The sequence below is a fragment of the Chiloscyllium punctatum genome, unplaced genomic scaffold (assembly GCF_047496795.1).
Source record: "Chiloscyllium punctatum isolate Juve2018m unplaced genomic scaffold, sChiPun1.3 scaffold_1489, whole genome shotgun sequence".
In the NCBI taxonomy this organism is placed as follows: Eukaryota; Metazoa; Chordata; class Chondrichthyes; order Orectolobiformes; family Hemiscylliidae; genus Chiloscyllium; species Chiloscyllium punctatum.
This window is the reverse complement of record NW_027311223.1, coordinates 1-17500: the sequence shown is the minus strand read 5'-3', so window position 1 is coordinate 17500 and position 17500 is coordinate 1. Positions and strand designations below refer to the sequence as shown.

Genomic DNA, 17500 nt, shown 5'->3' with positions numbered 1-17500 from the left:
CTCTCCCCCCCCCCTCTACCCAACCTCTCTCTCTCATCCCCCACCTCTCTCTCTCTCCCCCTCAACTTCTCTCTCTCTCTGATCGCCCATCTCTCTCCCCCACCTCTTCTCTCTCATTCTCTCTCTATCCCCCAAGTTCTCTCTCTCGCCAATTCTCAGTCTCTCATCCCTCCACCTTTTCCCTGTCCCTGCGATGATATCTACATGTATGTATGGATTTCGAATCCGAGGATCACAGACAGTTTGAAGGAGTAGATTTGCATCAAACTGTGGGATGGAGCGGGATATTTTCGGACTGGACTCACAGGGAGATCCAGATCCAAGTGCCAAAATTCACACAGTGTGCCCCGAAATCCCGAGGAGAAAGAGGGTCGATGGACCTGCAGAATATGATCACACTCTGACAGAGCCCGCGGTACACTCAAACATATCACCGTCATGGTAACAGCAAGGTCAGAACACCACATGACTGCTCTCCACTCCACATTCTCACTCTCCGACAGGGCGGCGTTCCCTCAGTACTGACGCTCCGACAGTGCGGCACTCCCTCAGTACTGACCCTCCGACAGTGCGGCCCTCCCTCAGTACTGACCCTCCGACAGTGCGGCCCTCCCTCAGTACTGACCTTCCCACAGTGCGGCCCTCCTTCAGTACTGACCCTCCGACAGTGCGGCACTCCCTCAGTACTGACCTTCCGACAGTGCGGGGCTCCCTCAGTACTGACCCTCCGACAGTGCGGCACTCCCTCAGTACTGACCCTCCGACAGTGCGGCCCTCCCTCAGTACTGACCCTCCGACAGTGCGGCCCTCCCTCAGTACTGACCCTCCGACAGTGCGGCCCTCCCTCAGTACTGACCTTCCCACAGTGCGGCCCTCCTTCAGTACTGACCCTCCCACAGTGCGGCCCTCCCTCAGTACTGACCCTCCGACAGTGCGGCTCACCCTCAGTACTGACCCTCTGACAGTGCGGCCCTCCCGCAGTACTGACCCTCCGACAGTGCGGCCCTCCCTCAGTACTGACCCTCCGACAGTGCGACACTCCCTCAGTACTGACCCTCTGACAGTGCGACACTCCCTCAGTACTGACCCTCTGACAGTGCGACACTCCCTCAGTACTGACCCTCCGACAGTGCGGCCCTCCCTCAGTCCTGACCCTCTGACAGTGCGACACTCCCTCAGTCCTGACCCTCTGACAGTGCGACACTCCCTCAGTCCTGACCCTCTGACAGTGCGACACTCCCTCAGTACTGACCCTCCGACAGTGCGACACTCCCTCAGTACTGACCCTCCGACAGTGCGACACTCCCTCAGTACTGACCCTGGGACAGTGCGGCCCTCCCTCAGTACTGACCCTGGGACAGTGCGGCCCTCCCTCAGTACTGACCCTGGGACAGTGCGGCCCTCCCTCAGTACTGACCCTGGGACAGTGCGGCCCTCCCTCAGTACTGACCCTCCGACAGTGCGGCCCTTCCTCAGTACTGACCCTCCCACAGTGCGGCCCTCCTTCAGTACTGACCCTGGGACAGTGCGGCCCTCCCTCAGTACTGACCCTGGGACAGTGCGGCCCTCCCTCAGTACTGACCCTCCGACAGTGCGGCACTCCCTCAGTACTGACCCTCCGACAGTGCGGCACTCCCTCAGTACTGACCCTCCGACAGTGCGGGGCTCCCTCAGTACTGACCCTCCGACAGTGCGGCCCTCCCTCAGTACTGACCCTCCGACAGTGCGGCCCTTCCTCAGTACTGACCCTCCCACAGTGCGGCCCTCCTTCAGTACTGACCCTGGGACAGTGCGGCCCTCCCTCAGTACTGACCCTGGGACAGTGCGGCCCTCCCTCAGTACTGACCCTCCGACAGTGCGGCACTCCCTCAGTACTGACCCTCCGACAGTGCGGGGCTCCCTCAGTACTGACCCTCCGACAGTGCGGCCCTCCCTCAGTACTGACCCTCCGACAGTGCGGCCCTCCCTCAGTACTGACCCTCCGACAGTGCGGCCCTCCCTCAGTACTGACCCTCCGACAGTGCGGCCCTCCCTCAGTACTGACCCTCCGACAGTGCGGCCCTCCCTCAGTACTGACCCTCCGACAGTGCGGCCCTCCCTCAGTACTGACCCTCCGACAGTGCGGCCCTCCCTCAGTACTGACCCTCCGACAGTGCGGCCCTCCTTCAGTACTGACCCTCCCACAGTGCGGCCCTCCTTCAGTACTGACCCTCCCACAGTGCGGCCCTCCCTCAGTACTGACCCTCCGACAGTGCGGCCCTCCCTCAGTACTGACCCTCCGACAGTGCGGCCCTCCCTCAGTACTGACCCTCCGACAGTGCGGCCCTCCCTCAGTACTGACCCTCCGACAGTGCGGCCCTCCCTCAGTACTGACCCTCCGACAGTGCGGCCCTCCCTCAGTACTGACCCTCCGACAGTGCGGCCCTCCCTCAGTACTGACCCTCCGACAGTGCGGCCCTCCCTCAGTACTGACCCTCCGACAGTGCGGCCCTCCCTCAGTACTGACCCTCATGTTTGAGTGGGTGTAGGGGGGGGGGTTTCTGGACCGTTGCTGAGACTCTCTGTTCCCTCTGTGTTCCCAGTCCGGCCGGGAGTACACTCCGACCGATACATCGGACAATGGGAAGAAGAAGAAAGTGCGGAAGGACATGGATGAGCTGAAGAAGGAGGTGACCATGGTGAGTGTCCTCCTCACTCTCCCTATCCTACCCCTCACTCCCACATCACTCCCTCTCCCTCATCTGGGGAGTTTCCCAGTGCTCCTTCTCCCCATCCCATCTCCCTCCCTCCCTCCGTCTCCCTCCTCCCTCCCTCACCCTCTCACTCCTCACTCCCTCAGACTCCTCCCTCCCTCACACTCTCCCTCACACTCTCCCTCCTCACTCCCTCAGACTCCTCCCTCCCTCACCCTCTCCCTCCTCCATCCCTCAGACTCCTCTCTCCCTCCTCCATCCCTCAGACTCCTCCCTCCCTCCCTCCCTCACCCTCTCTCTCCTCCATCCCTCAGACTCCTCCCTCCCTCCCTCACCCTCTCCCTCCTCACTCCCTCAGACTCCTCTCTCCCTCCTCCATCCCTCAGACTCCTCCCTCCCTCCCTCACCCTCTCCCTCCTCACTCCCTCTCCCTCCTCACTCCCTCACCTCCTCCCTCCTCACTCCCTCAGACTCCTCTCTCCCTCCTCCATCCCTCAGACTCCTCTCTCCCTCACCCTCTCCCTCCTCCCTCCCTCACCTCCTCCCTCCTCACTCCCTCAGACTCATCTCTCCCTCCTCCATCCCTCAGACTCCTCTCTCCCTTCCTCACCCTCTCCCTCCTCACTCCCTCACCTCCTCCCTCCTCACTCCCTCAGACTCCTCTCTCCCTCCTCCATCCCTCAGACTCCTCTCTCCCTCACCCTCTCCCTCCTCGCTCCCTCCCTCACCCTCTCCCTCCTCCCTCCCTCACCTCCTCCCTCCTCACTCCCTCCTCACTCCCTCAGACTCCTCTCTCCCTCCTCCATCCCTCAGACTCCTCTCTCCCTCACCCTCTCCCTCCTCACTCCCTCAGACTCCTTCCTCCCTCCCTCCCTCACCCTCTTCCTCCTCACTCCCTCAGACTCCTCCCTCCCTCCCTCACCCTCTCCCTTCTCACTCCCTCAGACTCCTCCCTCCCTCCCTCACCCTCTTCCTCCTCACTCCCTCAGACTCCTCCCTCCCTCACCCTCTCCCTCCTCACTCCCTCAGACTCCTCCCTCCCTCCCTCACACTCTCCCTCCTCACTCCCTCAGACTCCTCTCTCCCTCACCCTCTCCCTCCTCACTCCCTCAGACTCCTCTCTCCCTTCCTCACCCTCTCCATTCTCACTCCCTCAGACGCCTCCCTCCCTCCCTCACCTCCTCCCTCCTCACTCCCTCAGACTCCTCCCACCCTCCCTCACCCTCTCCCTCCTCACTCCCTCAGACTCCTCTCTCCCTTCTCATTTCCTCAGTGTCCTCCCTCCCTCACCCTCGCCCTCCTCACTCCCTCAGACACCTCCCTCTCTCCCTCATCCTCTCCAATCTCACTCCCTCAGACTCCTCGCTCCTTCCTCAGTCCCTCGGACTCCTCCCTCCCTCCCTCACCCTCTCCCTCCTTACTCCCTCAGACTCCTCCCTCACTCGCCCTCTCTCTCCTCACTCCCTCAAACTACTCCCTCCCTCCCTCACTGTCTCCCTCCTCCCTCCCTCAGACTCCTCTCTCCCTCACCCTCTCCCTTCTCACTCCCTCAGACTCCTCCCTTCCACCCTCACCATCTCCCTCCTCACTCCCTCAGACTCCTCTCTCCCTCCTCACTCCCTCAGACCCCTTCCTCCCTCACTCCCTCAGACTCCTCTCTTCTTCACTCCATCAGACTCCTCCCTCCCTCCATCAGACTCCTCCCCCCTCACCCTCTCCCTCCTCACTCCCTCAGACTCGTCTCTCCCTCCTCACTCCCTCAGACTGCTCCCTCCCTCCCTCCCCCTCTCTCTCCTCACTCCCTCAGACTCCTCCCTCCCTCACCCTCTCCCTCCTCCCTCCCTCAGATTCCTCCCTCCCTCACCCTCTCCCTCCTCACTCCCTCAGACTCCTCTCTCCCTCCCTCACCCTCTCCCTCCTCACTCCCCCAGACTCCTCCCTCCCTCCCTCACCCTCTCCCTTCTCACCCCCTCAGACTCATCTCTCCCTCCCTCACCTTCTCCCTCCTCACTCCCCCAGACTCCTCCCTCCCTCACCCTCTCCCTCCTCACTCCCTCAGACTCCTCCCTCCCTCACCCTCTCCCTCCTCACTCCCTCAGACTCCTCCCTCCCTCCCTCACACTCTCCCTCCTCCCTCCCTCCTCACTCCCTCAGACTCCTCCCTCCCTCACCCTCTCCCTTCTCACCCCCTCAGACTCATCTCTCCCTCCTCACTCCCTCAGACTCCTCCCTCCCTCCTTCACCCTCTCCCTCCTCCCTCCCTCCTCCCTCCCTCAGACTCCACTTTCCGTCCCTCACCCTCTCCCTCATCACTCCCTCAGACTCCTCCCTTCCACCCTCACCCTCTCCATCCTCACTCCCTCAGACTCCTCCCTCCCTCACCCTCTCCCTCCTCACTCCCTCAGACTCCTCCCTCCCTCCCTCACCCTCTCCATCCTCACTCCCTCAGACTCCTCCCTCCCTCACCCTCTCCCTCCTCACTCCCTCACCCTCTCCCTCCTCACTCCCTCAGACTCCTCTCTCCCTCACCCTCTCCCTTCTCACCCCCTCAGACACCTCTCTCCCTCCTCACTCCCTCAGACTCCTCCCTCCCTCCCTCTCCCTCTCCATTCTCACTCCCTCAGACTCCTCCCTCCCTCACTCCAACAGACTCCTCCCTCCCTCACCCTCTCCCTTCTCACTCCCTCAGACTCCTCTCTCCCTCCCTCACCCTCTGCCTCCTCACTTCCTCAGACTCCTCTCTCCCTCCTCACTCCCTCAGACCTCTCTCTCCCTACCGTACCCTCTCCCTCCTCACTCCCTCAGACTCCTCTCTCCCTCCTCACTCCCTCAGACTCCTCCCTCCCTCCCTCCCTCTCCCTCCTCCCTCCCTCAGACTCCTCTCTCCCTCCCTCACCCTCTCCATTCTCACTCCCTCAGACTCCTCCCTCCCTCACCCTCTCCCTCCTCAGTCCCTCAGACTCCTCCCTCCCTCCCTCACACTCTCCCTCCTCACTCCCTCAGACTCCTCTCTCCCTCACCCTCTCCCTCCTCACTCCCTCAGACTCCTCTCTCCCTTCCTCACCCTCTCCATTCTCACTCCCTCAGACGCCTCCCTCCCTCCCTCACCTCCTCCCTCCTCACTCCCTCAGACTCCTCCCTCCCTCCCTCACCCTCTCCCTCCTCACTCCCTCAGACTCCTCTCTCCCTTCTCATTTCCTCAGTGTCCTCCCTCCCTCACCCTCGCCCTCCTCACTCCCTCAGACACCTCCCTCTCTCCCTCATCCTCTCCAATCTCACTCCCTCAGACTCCTCTCTCCCTCCCTCATCCTCTCCAATCTCACTCCCTCAGACTCCTCGCTCCTTCCTCAGTCCCTCGGACTCCTCCCTCCCTCCCTCACCCTCTCCCTCCTTACTCCCTCAGACTCCTCCCTCACTCGCCCTCTCTCTCCTCACTCCCTCAAACTACTCCCTCCCTCCCTCACTGTCTCCCTCCTCCCTCCCTCAGACTCCTCTCTCCCTCACCCTCTCCCTTCTCACTCCCTCAGACTCCTCCCTTCCACCCTCACCATCTCCCTCCTCACTCCCTCAGACTCCTCTCTCCCTCCTCACTCCCTCAGACCCCTTCCTCCCTCACTCCCTCAGACTCCTCTCTTCTTCACTCCATCAGACTCCTCCCTCCCTCCATCAGACTCCTCCCCCCTCACCCTCTCCCCCCTCACTCACTCAGACTCCTCCCTCCCTCCCTCACCCTCTCCCTCCTCACTCCCTCAGACTCGTCTCTCCCTCCTCACTCCCTCAGACTGCTCCCTCCCTCCCTCCCCCTCTCTCTCCTCACTCCCTCAGACTCCTCCCTCCCTCACCCTCTCCCTCCTCCCTCCCTCAGATTCCTCCCTCCCTCACCCTCTCCCTCCTCACTCCCTCAGACTCCTCTCTCCCTCCCTCACCCTCTCCCTCCTCACTCCCCCAGACTCCTCCCTCCCTCCCTCACCCTCTCCCTTCTCACCCCCTCAGACTCATCTCTCCCTCCCTCACCCTCTCCCTCCTCACTCCCCCAGACTCCTCCCTCCCTCACCCTCTCCCTCCTCACTCCCTCAGACTCCTCCCTCCCTCACCCTCTCCCTCCTCACTCCCTCAGACTCCTCCCTCCCTCCCTCACACTCTCCCTCCTCCCTCCCTCCTCACTCCCTCAGACTCCTCCCTCCCTCACCCTCTCCCTTCTCACCCCCTCAGACTCATCTCTCCCTCCTCACTCCCTCAGACTCCTCCCTCCCTCCTTCACCCTCTCCCTCCTCCCTCCCCCCTCCCTCCCTCAGACTCCACTTTCCGTCCCTCACCCTCTCCCTCATCACTCCCTCAGACTCCTCCCTTCCACCCTCACCCTCTCCATCCTCACTCCCTCAGACTCCTCCCTCCCTCACCCTCTCCCTCCTCACTCCCTCAGACTCCTCCCTCCCTCCCTCACCCTCTCCATCCTCACTCCCTCAGACTCCTCCCTCCCTCACCCTCTCCCTCCTCACTCCCTCACCCTCTCCCTCCTCACTCCCTCAGACTCCTCTCTCCCTCACCCTCTCCCTTCTCACCCCCTCAGACACCTCTCTCCCTCCTCACTCCCTCAGACTCCTCCCTCCCTCCCTCACCCTCTCCCTCCTCACTCCCTCAGACTCCTCCCTCCCTCCCTCTCCCTCTCCATTCTCACTCCCTCAGACTCCTCCCTCCCTCACTCCAACAGACTCCTCCCTCCCTCACCCTCTCCCTTCTCACTCCCTCAGACTCCTCTCTCCCTCCCTCACCCTCTGCCTCCTCACTTCCTCAGACTCCTCTCTCCCTCCTCACTCCCTCAGACCTCTCTCTCCCTACCGTACCCTCTCCCTCCTCACTCCCTCAGACTCCTCTCTCCCTCCTCACTCCCTCAGACTCCTCCCTCCCTCCCTCCCTCACCCTCTCCCTCCTCCCTCCCTCAGACTCCTCTCTCCTTCCCTCACCCTCTCCATTCTCACTCCCTCAGACTCCTCTCTCCCTCCTCACTCCCTCAGACTCCTCTCTCCCTCCTCACACCCTCAGACTCCTCTCTCCCTCCCTCACCCTCTGCCTCCTCACTTCCTCAGACTCCTCTCTCCCTCCTCACTCCCTCAGACCTCTCTCTCCCTACCGTACCCTCTCCCTCCTCACTCCCTCAGACTCCTCTCTCCCTCCTCACTCCCTCAGACTCCTCCCTCCCTCCCTCCCTCACCCTCTCCCTCCTCCCTCCCTCAGACTCCTCTCTCCCTCCCTCACCCTCTCCATTCTCACTCCCTCAGACTCCACCCTCCCCCACCCTCTCCCTCCTCACTCCCTCAGACACCTCTCTCCCTCATCCCTCCCTCAGACTCCTCCCTCCCTCACCCTCTCCCTTCTCACTCCCTCAGACTCCTCTCTCCCTCACTCCCTCAGACTCCTCCCTCCCTCCTCCCTCATCACTCCCTCAGACTCCTCCCTTCCTCCCTCACCCTCTCCCTCCTCACTCCCTCAGACCCCTCCCTCCCTCAGACTCCTCTCTTCTTCACTCCATCAGACTCCTCCCTCCCTCCCTCAGACTCCTCTCTCCCTCCTCACTCCCTCAGACTCCTCTCTCCCTCCCTCACCCTCTCCTTCATCACTTCCTCAGACTCCTCTCTCCCTCCTCCCTCCCTCAGACTCCTACCTCGCTCCTTCCCTCACCCTCTCCCTCAGATTCCACCCTCCCTCCCTCACCCTCTCCCTCCTCACTCCCTCAGACTCCTCTCTCCCTCCTCACTGCCTCAGACTCCTCCCTCCCTCACCCTCTCCCTCATCATTCCCTCAGACTTCTCTCTCCCGCCTCACTCCCTCAGATTCCTCTCTCCCTCCCTCACCCTCTCCCTCATCCCTCCCTCAGACTCCTCCCTCCCTCACCCTCTCCCTCCTCACTCCCTCAGACTCCTCCCTCCCTCACTCCCTCAGACTCCTCCCTTCCTCCCTCACCCTCTCCCTCCTCAATCCCTCACACCCCTCCCTCCCTCACTCCCTCAGACTCCTCTCTTCTTCACTCCCTCAGACTCCTCCCTCCCTCACCCTCTGCCTCCTCACTTCCTCAGACTCCTCCCTCCCTCCTCTCTCCCTCCCTCACCCTCTCCCTCCTCACTCCCTCAGACTCCTCTCTCCCTCATCCCTCTCCCTTCTTACTCCCTCGGACTCCTCTCTCCCTCCTCACTCCCTCAGACTCCTCCCTCCCTCACCCTCTCCCTCCTCACTCCCTCAGACTCCTCCCTCCCTCACCCTCTCCCTCCTCACTCCCTCAGACTCCTCCCTCCCTCACCCTCTCCCTTCTCACTCCCTCAGACTCCTCCCTCCCTCACCCTCTCCCTCCTCACTCCCTCAGACTCCTCTCTCCCTCAGACTCCTCCCCCCACCCTCTCCCTTCTCACTCCCTCAGACTCCTCTCTCCCTCCTCACTCCCTCAGACTCCTCCCTCCCTCACCCTCTCCCTCATCACTCTCTCAGACTCCTCCCTCCCTCACCCTCTCCCTCATCATTCCCTCAGACTTCTCTCTCCCCCTCACTCCCTCAGACTCCTCCCTCCCTCCCTCACTTACCCTCTTCCTCCCCCTGACCACTTCCTCAGATCCCTCTCCGTTCCCACTACCTCGCACCTCTCCGACTCCTCCTTTACCCTCACCTCGAACTTGTCCCCCCTCCTTCAAACACCCTCCCCACGCCTCAAATCCCATTCTTTCTCTCCAACTTGTCCAAAACCCTTTTACATTGCCTTTACCCATCCTCCCTCCCCCCATCTCTCTCTCTCTCTCTCTCATTTTCCCCCACCTTCTCCTCCACCGTCCCCCCTCACCCCAACCCCCTCCCCCTTTCCCATCTTCCCCTCACTTTTTCGATGCAATTCTCCCTCCCTTTTTGCCCATGCGCTCTCTCTCTCTCTCTCTCTCTCTTTCCTCCCCATCTCCCCTCCCCTTTATACCCACCTACTGCCCCCCCCACCCCCACCGCTCCCCGGCTTCCCCTTCCCTGTCCCCTCCCTCACCCTCTACGTTTACACCCCCTCCCCATCCTCCAATGCCTCTCTCTCCTCCCCTTTGCCTTCCCGTCCCTGAACCCAAAACCATTTGCGGTCTCCCTTTCTCCCCCCCCCCCCGCCCCACCTAACCCCCGGGCCCTCCAACTCCCTTCAGTCTCTCTCTCTCTCTCTCTCTCTCTCCCCTCCCCCCTCCCCTCACTCCTCTCCCTCCACCTTCCCATCATCCCCCTCTGCCAGTGACACCAACGGAATTGGGCCGATATCGCCTTGTGGGGCTGAACGGTGTGTTGGGATCGGTGGGGGAGAGGCCGTGGGGTGGGGGAGAGGCCGTGGGGTGGGGGCGGTGGGGGTGTGGTGGTGGGGGAGCGGAGTGTGTGGCACGGACAGCCTCCCTTGACGTTGCTCTCAGATGGAGGTCAGAGGTCGTCGTCGACCAGACTGTTGCGGGTGAACCTTGGGTGGGTGGGAGGTCCGCCTGGCTCAGACGCCGGCGTTCCCATTCCGGTGTTCCCATTCCGGTCCGGGCCCTTTTGAGCGACTCCTTCCCCCCGTTCCCGGTCGCTGCGTCCAACGTGGATGGAGGAGCTGCAGTAGGCCGCAAAATCCGGTTCCGGCTTTTCCTTGCTGACACGGCCGGTCTGGGGAGGGAAGGATGGGATGGGGAAGACGAGCAGGAAGGGTTCCAAGGGAGAGGGGCCAAACAGGACCCGATGTCTTCCTTGTCGGCACAGACCAGCTGGGCTGAAGGGCCTGTTTCCCTTGCTTCGGTCAGACCGCCCCTTAAATTCTTGAGAAAAACCAGTGGCATTTGCTCAAACTCAGCCTCACCGCCCAGAGGGTGGTGGGCATTTGGGACACCTTGCCAGCGGAGGTGGTAGAGGCTGGCACGGTAGATTCATTTAAGATGCGCGTGGAGGTGGGGAGCAGAGGGATACAGATGCTTAGGAATTGACCGACAGGTTCAGAACAGTATGTTTGGCGCGGTGGCTCAATGGTTAGTGCTGCAGCCTCACAGCGCCAGGGACTCGGGTTCAATTCCCGCCTCGGGGGCAACTGTCCGTGTGGAGTTTGCACCTTCTCCCCGTGTCTGAGTGGGTTTCCACCAGGCGCTCCAGTTTCCTCCCACAGTCCAAAAATGTGTAGGTTAGGGTGGATTGGCCGTGCTAAATTACCCCATAGTGTTCAGGGATGTGTAGGTTAGGGTGGATTGGCCGTGCTAAATTACCCCATAGTGCCCAGGGATGTGTAGGTTAGGGTGGATTAGCCATGCTAAATTACCCATAGTGCTCAGGGATGTGTAGGTTAGGGTGGATTGGCCATGCTAAATTACCCATCTTGCCCAGGGATGTGTAGGTTAGGGTGGATTAGCCATGCTAAATTACCCCATAGTGTTCAGGGATGTGTAGGTTAGGGTGGATTGGCCATGCTAAATTACCCCATAGTGCCCAGGGATGTGTAGGTTAGGGTGGATTAGCCATGCTAAATTACCCATAGTGCTCAGGGATGTGTAGGTTAGGGTGGATTGGCCATGCTAAATTACCCATCTTGCCCAGGGATGTGTAGGTTAGGGTGGATTAGCCATGCTAAATTACCCCATAGTGTTCAGGGATGTGTAGGTTAGGGTGGATTGGCCATGCTAAATTACCCCATAGTGTTCAGGGATGTGTAGGTTAGGGTGGATTGGCCATGCTAAATTACCCATAGTGCCCAGGGATGTGTAGGTTAGGGTGGATTGGCCATGTTAAATTACCCCATAGTGTTCAGGGATGTGTAGGTTAGGGTGGATTGGCCATGCTAAATCACCCCATAGTGTTCCGGGATGTGTAGGTTAGGGTGGATTGGCCATGCTAAATTACCCCATAGTGTTCAGGGATGTATAGGTTAGGGTGGTTTGGCCATGCTAAATTACCCCATAGTGTTCAGGGATGTGTAGGTTAGGGTGGTTTGGCCATGCTAAATTACCCATAGTGTTCAGGGATGTGCAGGTTAGGGTGGATTGGCCATGCTAAATTACCCCATAGTGTTCAGGGATGTGTAAGTTAGGGTGGATTGGCCATGCTAAATTACCCCATAGTGTTCAGGGATGTATAGGTTAGGGTGGATTGGCCATGCTAAATTACCCCATAGTGTTCAGGGATGTATAGGTTAGGGTGGATTGGCCATGCTAAATTACCCCATAGTGTTCAGGGATGTATAGGTTAGGGTGGTTTGGCCATGCTAAATTACCCCATAGTGTTCAGGGATGTATAGGTTAGGGTGGTTTGGCCCCATAGTGTTAGGTGCATTAGTCAGGGGTGAATGTAGGGGAATGGGTCTGGGTGGGTTTCTCTTCAGCGGGTCGGGGTGGACGTGTTGGGCCGAAGGGCCTGTTCCTGGGCTGTAAATTTTCTTCATTCTTTATAACCGCCGAGGACCAGGGATTACACTTGTAAACTTGCGTTCAATTCTTTATCGGTTCGATCTGCTCCCAGCCCTCCAACAGGGGCCCAACCGGGGTCTTGTGCAACTGGAGGATAACTTACGTATTCCCGTCCTTTGGATAGGGAGGCTGGCACCCCATTAGCCGCCTTGAATATTACCCTTCGACCTCGTTGTGCCCTTTGTTGGGGAACAGGCCAGACACGTTTCAACCGGGTCACCTGAAGCCTAACCTATCGGTGCTGAGGTGGATGTTCCAGGGAGCGACGCAGTTGCTCAAACCCCTCGCTTTGAAGCGAAACAGGATTTATTTCCAAAGGAAAACCGAATTTGGAGAAACACAGCTGTTTCGAAAACCCAACCCGCCACTCGGCAAAGAAGCCGGTCCGATTTCCTGCAACACCCCCCGTAAGCACACCCCTCGGCAAGGGAAGGTAAATTCAAACGCAGGTTCCTCTGGGGGAGAGAGAGAGAGAGAGACGCCAGAGGATCAGCTTGGATCGTGGGTCCCCGGCTAAGATTTAGGGGGAACAAAAAAGCCCTGAACTGGGAAAACCGGCCTTTCATTGTGAAATAAGTCTCTTGACTCAGCCGTTATTAAAGTAGACCGTTCAGACATTTCGGCACCTCTGCTTTTAGGACCCCTCACGGGGAAAAGAAATGCCACAATATTTCAAAGATTCATGCGCCTGTACCCTTCGGACTTCCAGGGTATTTAACTTCAAGGCCACCCGTTCCCCGATCTATCCCGTTCCAACACTGCATCATCGAAGTACATCCTGTCGATACGTCACTGGGACGGCATGCCACCACGGGAAGGCACTGTCGAGCAACATGGCAAATGAGAACACTTGCCGTTATTAAACGGTGCCCCCTGACGTTGGGGGCAGGTCCAGAGAAACTGGGCACAGGGTGGTCGCGCGAGTCAATGGCTTATATCAGGAAGGAATTGGTCAGTCATGGATGGCTGGTTCGAAAGGGGCCAGAATGGCCTCCTATTCCCTGCGGGACGCTCTGGAGAGATGGACGAGCAGGCTGGAAGGGGGCTGAATGGCCTCCTGTTCCTGTGTAACAGGCTGGAAGGGGGCTGAATGGCCTCCTGTTCCTGTGTAACAGGCTGGAATCGGGCTGAATGGCCTCCTGTTCCTGCGTAACAGGCTGGAATCGGGCTGAATGGCCTCCTGTTCCTGTGTAACAGGCTGAAAGGGGGCTGAATGGCCTCATGTTCCTGTGTAACAAGCTGGAAGGGGGCTGAATGGCCTCCTGTTCCTGTGTAACAGGCTGGAAGGGGGCTGAATGGCCTCCTGTTCCTGTGTAACAGGCTGGAAGGGGACTGAATGGCCCCCTGTTCGCTGTGTAACAGGCTGGAAGGGGGCTGAATGGCCTCATGTTCCTGTGTAACAGGCTGGAAGGGGGCTGAATGGCCTCCTGTTCCTGTGTAACAGGCTGGAATCGGGCTGAATGGCCTCCTGTTCCTGCGTAACAGGCTGGAAGGGGGCTGAATGGCCTCCTGTTCCTGTGTAACAGGCTGAAAGGGGGCTGAATGGCCTCCTGTTCCTGTGTAACAGTATGGAAGGGGGCTGAATGGCCTCCTGTTCCTGTGTAACAGGCTGAAAGGGGGCTGAATGGCCTCCTGTTCCTGTGTAACAGGCTGAAAGGGGGCTGAATGGCCTCCTGTTCCCGTGTAACAGGCTGAAAGGGGGCTGAATGGCCTCCTGTTCCCGTGTAACAGGCTGGAAGGGGGCTGAATGGCCTCCTGTTCCCGTGTAACAGGCTGGAAGGGGGCTGAATGGCCTCCTGTTCCTGCGTAACAGGCTGAAAGGGGGCTGAATGGCCTCCTGTTCCTGTGTAACAGGCTGAAAGGGGGCTGAATGGCCTCCTGTTCGCTGTGTAACAGTCTGGAAGGGGGCTGAATGGCCACCTGTTCCTGTGTAACAGGCTGGAAGGGGGCTGAATGGCCTCCTGCTGTTGTGAAATTTTCCGATGACCTCCTAACCATATTGTCTCTCTCTCCCCCCCGCCCCCCCCCTTCCTCTGCAGGAAGACCATAAGTTGAGTTTGGACGAGTTGAGTCGTAAATATGGGACTGACCTGACGCGGGTAATTGATCATCGTCGAACCTTCCCCTCCCTTCCCCTTCCTGCCGATCACATCGGCCCCTCCCCTCCCCTCACATAACACCCTCAGTCCCTTTGTTCCCACAGCTTAACCCCCCCCCGCCCTCCCTCATCCCCTCCCCATCACCCACCACCCTTTCCCCCACCATCCCCATCTCCCCTTCGCCAGCTCCCTCCTCCATCCCCATCTCCTCCCCCTCTGTCATTACAATGAGCTTTGAGACTGAGACTATCAACAAACTCTTAAGTCGTCAACAAAGACAGCTCCCTTAAAAACAATTTTAAGCCGACCGGCCTCTGACCCCCTGGAAATCGTCTGTCTCTGTTTTCGAATATCAGAATTTATGTCTGTGACAGCACCTTTTTCTGACCAACGTGCCTGCCTGTTCTGTCGTTAAATGTTTTCTGCCGAATTCTCTTTGACACTGTAGTTCTCTTCTTTCTCTCCCTCCGTTCCAATGCTTCCCCCTCTCCCCCCCCCCCCCTCTAATCGTCAGTTCTTCCTCCCCAGTTCCCAATGGAATCTCAGTAGCACTTCACTTTTCCAGACTCTTTCTCCCCACCCCCGACTCCTTTTCCACAGTTTCTCCGCATCGCGAGATTTCATTTGTTTCTCCGTTAATTTTATTGAACTTGCTGGCCCCTCAAGATGAACGTCTCTTCAAACGAACAGCCGGACCTCTTTCGTCCTTTCCTCTCAGTATGTTCGAGCCCAGTTTTATGATCACTGTTGCCCACCTATTCCCCGGCCTTCCCGCTCAGCCGCATTCCCCCCTTTCCTCAGTCCGAGAATGGGCGGGTTAGCTCAGTTGGCCACAAACGGCTGGTTTGTGATACAGGGTGGGAGCGCGTCAGCGTGGGTTTAGTTTCTGCACCGACTGAGGTTACCATGAAGGGCTCTCCTTCTCAGTTCCTTCACCCTTGCTTGAGACCCTCAGGTTAAAGCACCTCCACTTGTGTGTCTGTCTCTCTAACGCAAGACCCATGGAGACCATATCTTTTCTCAACCCAATAGCTCTGACACATTCTCAATCTCTCTCCCTGCATCTCTGTGGCGCTTTCCCTCACTGTCTCTCTCCCTCTTCACTCTCTCTGTTTCAATCTCTTTCTCTCTCTCTCCCTCTCTCTGGGTCTCTCCCAGCCTCTGGCTGTATGTCTGCCTCTCCCTCTTGCTCTGTGTCTTTCTCACTCTCTATGTCTTGCTATCTCTCCCTCAATATCAATCCTGTATCCTGTCGGTCGGTCTCTCCCACACCCTCTCTGTCATCCTTGCTCGCTCTCTCTTGCAGTCTCCCTCAGTATCTCCCTCTCTCTGTCTCTCTCCCTGCTTTGTCTCTCTGTCCATTTGACTTTCTCCCCCACTCCTGTCTCTCTCTCTCTCTCTCTCTCTGTTTCCTTCATGCTCTCCATCTGCTTCTGCTAGTCTGTTTTTCTCTTTCTTTCTCCTCTCTTTCACTCATTTTCTCTCTCTCTGTCTCTGTTTCTCTCTCTGTTTGCCTGTCTCACTGCCGGTCTGTCACTTCCTCCATCGCTCTATCTCCCTCTCTCCATCCTGCCCTCCCTGACTCTCTCGACCTCTCACTCTCTCCTTTGATCTCTCTGTTAATCTATGTCTCTCCTTGTCTCTGTGCCCGTCTCTTTCTGACTCTCTCTCTCTCTCTCTTTCTCCCTCTCCCCATCAATCTCTATCCTTCTCCTTCTCTGTTTATCTCTCTCCCAGCTACCTTCCCCCAAAACCCACACTCCCCCCTTCTCATTTATCTCTCCACCCCCGGGCCCACAAGCCTCATTCCTGATGAAGGGTTCCTGCCCGAAACGTCGACTCTCCTGCTCCCTCGGATGCTGCCTGACCTGCTGTGCTTTTCCAGCACCCCACACTCTCGACTCTGGTCTCCAGCATCTGCACGTCTCACTTTCTCTTATTGACATTTTATAAAATTATGAGGGGTATGGATAGGGTAAATAGACAAAGTCTTTTCCCTGGGGTCGGGGGAGTCCAGAACTAGAGGGGCATAGGTTTAGGGTGAGAGGGGAAAGATATAAAAGAGACCTAAGGGGCAACTTTTTCACCCAGAGGGTGGTACGTGTATGGAATGAGCTGCCAGAGGATGTGGTGGGGGCTGGTACAATTACAGCATTTAAGAGGCATCTGGATGGGTATATGAATAGGAAGGGTTTGGGGGGGTATGGGCCGGGTGCTGGCAGGTGGGGACTAGATTGGGTTGGGATATCTGGTCGGAATGGACGGGTTGGACCGAAGGGTCTGTTTCTGTGCTGGACATCTCTATGATTCTCTCTGTTTGGTTCTCTCTGCATCTGTCTCTCCATCTCTCTATCTCTTATTTATCTATCCCTCTCTCAGACTGGCATTTTCACTCATCTGTCTAAGTTGAAATCTCTCAAACAGTAAGTCCAAGTCAACCCTCTCTCTCACCAACCCTTTTCCTCTCACTTTAAGACGTGCCAATCCTTACTCTCTCTCACTCTCAGAAGGCCCCATTCTCTCACCAGTCACACTCGCCCCCCCTCTCTCTTTCTTTCTCTCTCTCTCTCTCTCTCTCTCTCTCTATTGCTGTCAAGTCTCTGCCTCAGTCTCACACACACTCTCCGTGTCTCTCTCCCTCCCCCTCAGGGCCTGACATCGTCGCGGGCGGCGGAGATTTTGGCGATGGAGGGCCCCAACGCCCTGACCCCCCCGCCGACCACCCCGGAATGGGTCAAGTTTTGCCGCCAGCTGTTTGGCGGATTCTCCATCCTGCTGTGGATCGGAGCGCTGCTCTGTTTCCTGGCGTACAGCATCCAGGCCGTGATGGAGGACGAACCGGCAAAGGACAATGTAAGTCTCCCGACGTCCGGACATGCACAAGGGAATCGTGATTGCTCACCTGGAGACACCACGGGTGTGTTAATATTTACCCGGAATCCCCGGTAGTGAGTTTATAATTACCCAGAATCCCCGGGAGTGGGTTAATATTTACCCAGAATCCCTGGGAGTGTGTTAATATTTACCCAGAATCCCTGGGAGTGTGTTAATATTTACCCAGAATCCCCGGGAGTGTGTTTATATTTACCCAGAATCCCCAGGAGAGTGTTAATATTTACCCAGAATCTCTGGGTGTATGCTAATGTTGACCCAGAATTCCCCAATGTGTGTTAAGATTTACCCAGAATCCCTGGGAGTGTGTTAATATTTACGCAGAGACACCACGTGTGTGTTAATATTTACCCAGAATCCCCCAATGTGTGTTAAGATTTACCCAGAA

General features: G+C 58.2%; 1 protein-coding gene across 1 annotated transcript in view; it reads left to right on the top strand.

Moving 5' to 3' along the window:
- LOC140475232 (sodium/potassium-transporting ATPase subunit alpha-1-like) overlaps nt 1-17073 on the top strand; it is a gene marked incomplete at its 3' end in the record, with an annotated part of 30086 nt that extends 13013 nt beyond the window's left edge. Inside the window, exons 2-4 of the mRNA XM_072567763.1 lie at nt 2583-2678; nt 14161-14220; nt 16870-17073. Of these exons, the coding sequence (XP_072423864.1) occupies nt 2649-2678; nt 14161-14220; nt 16870-17073 (294 nt within the window). The remainder of the gene's footprint in view (nt 1-2582; nt 2679-14160; nt 14221-16869) is intronic.
- Between the last annotated feature and the right edge of the window lie 427 nt (nt 17074-17500).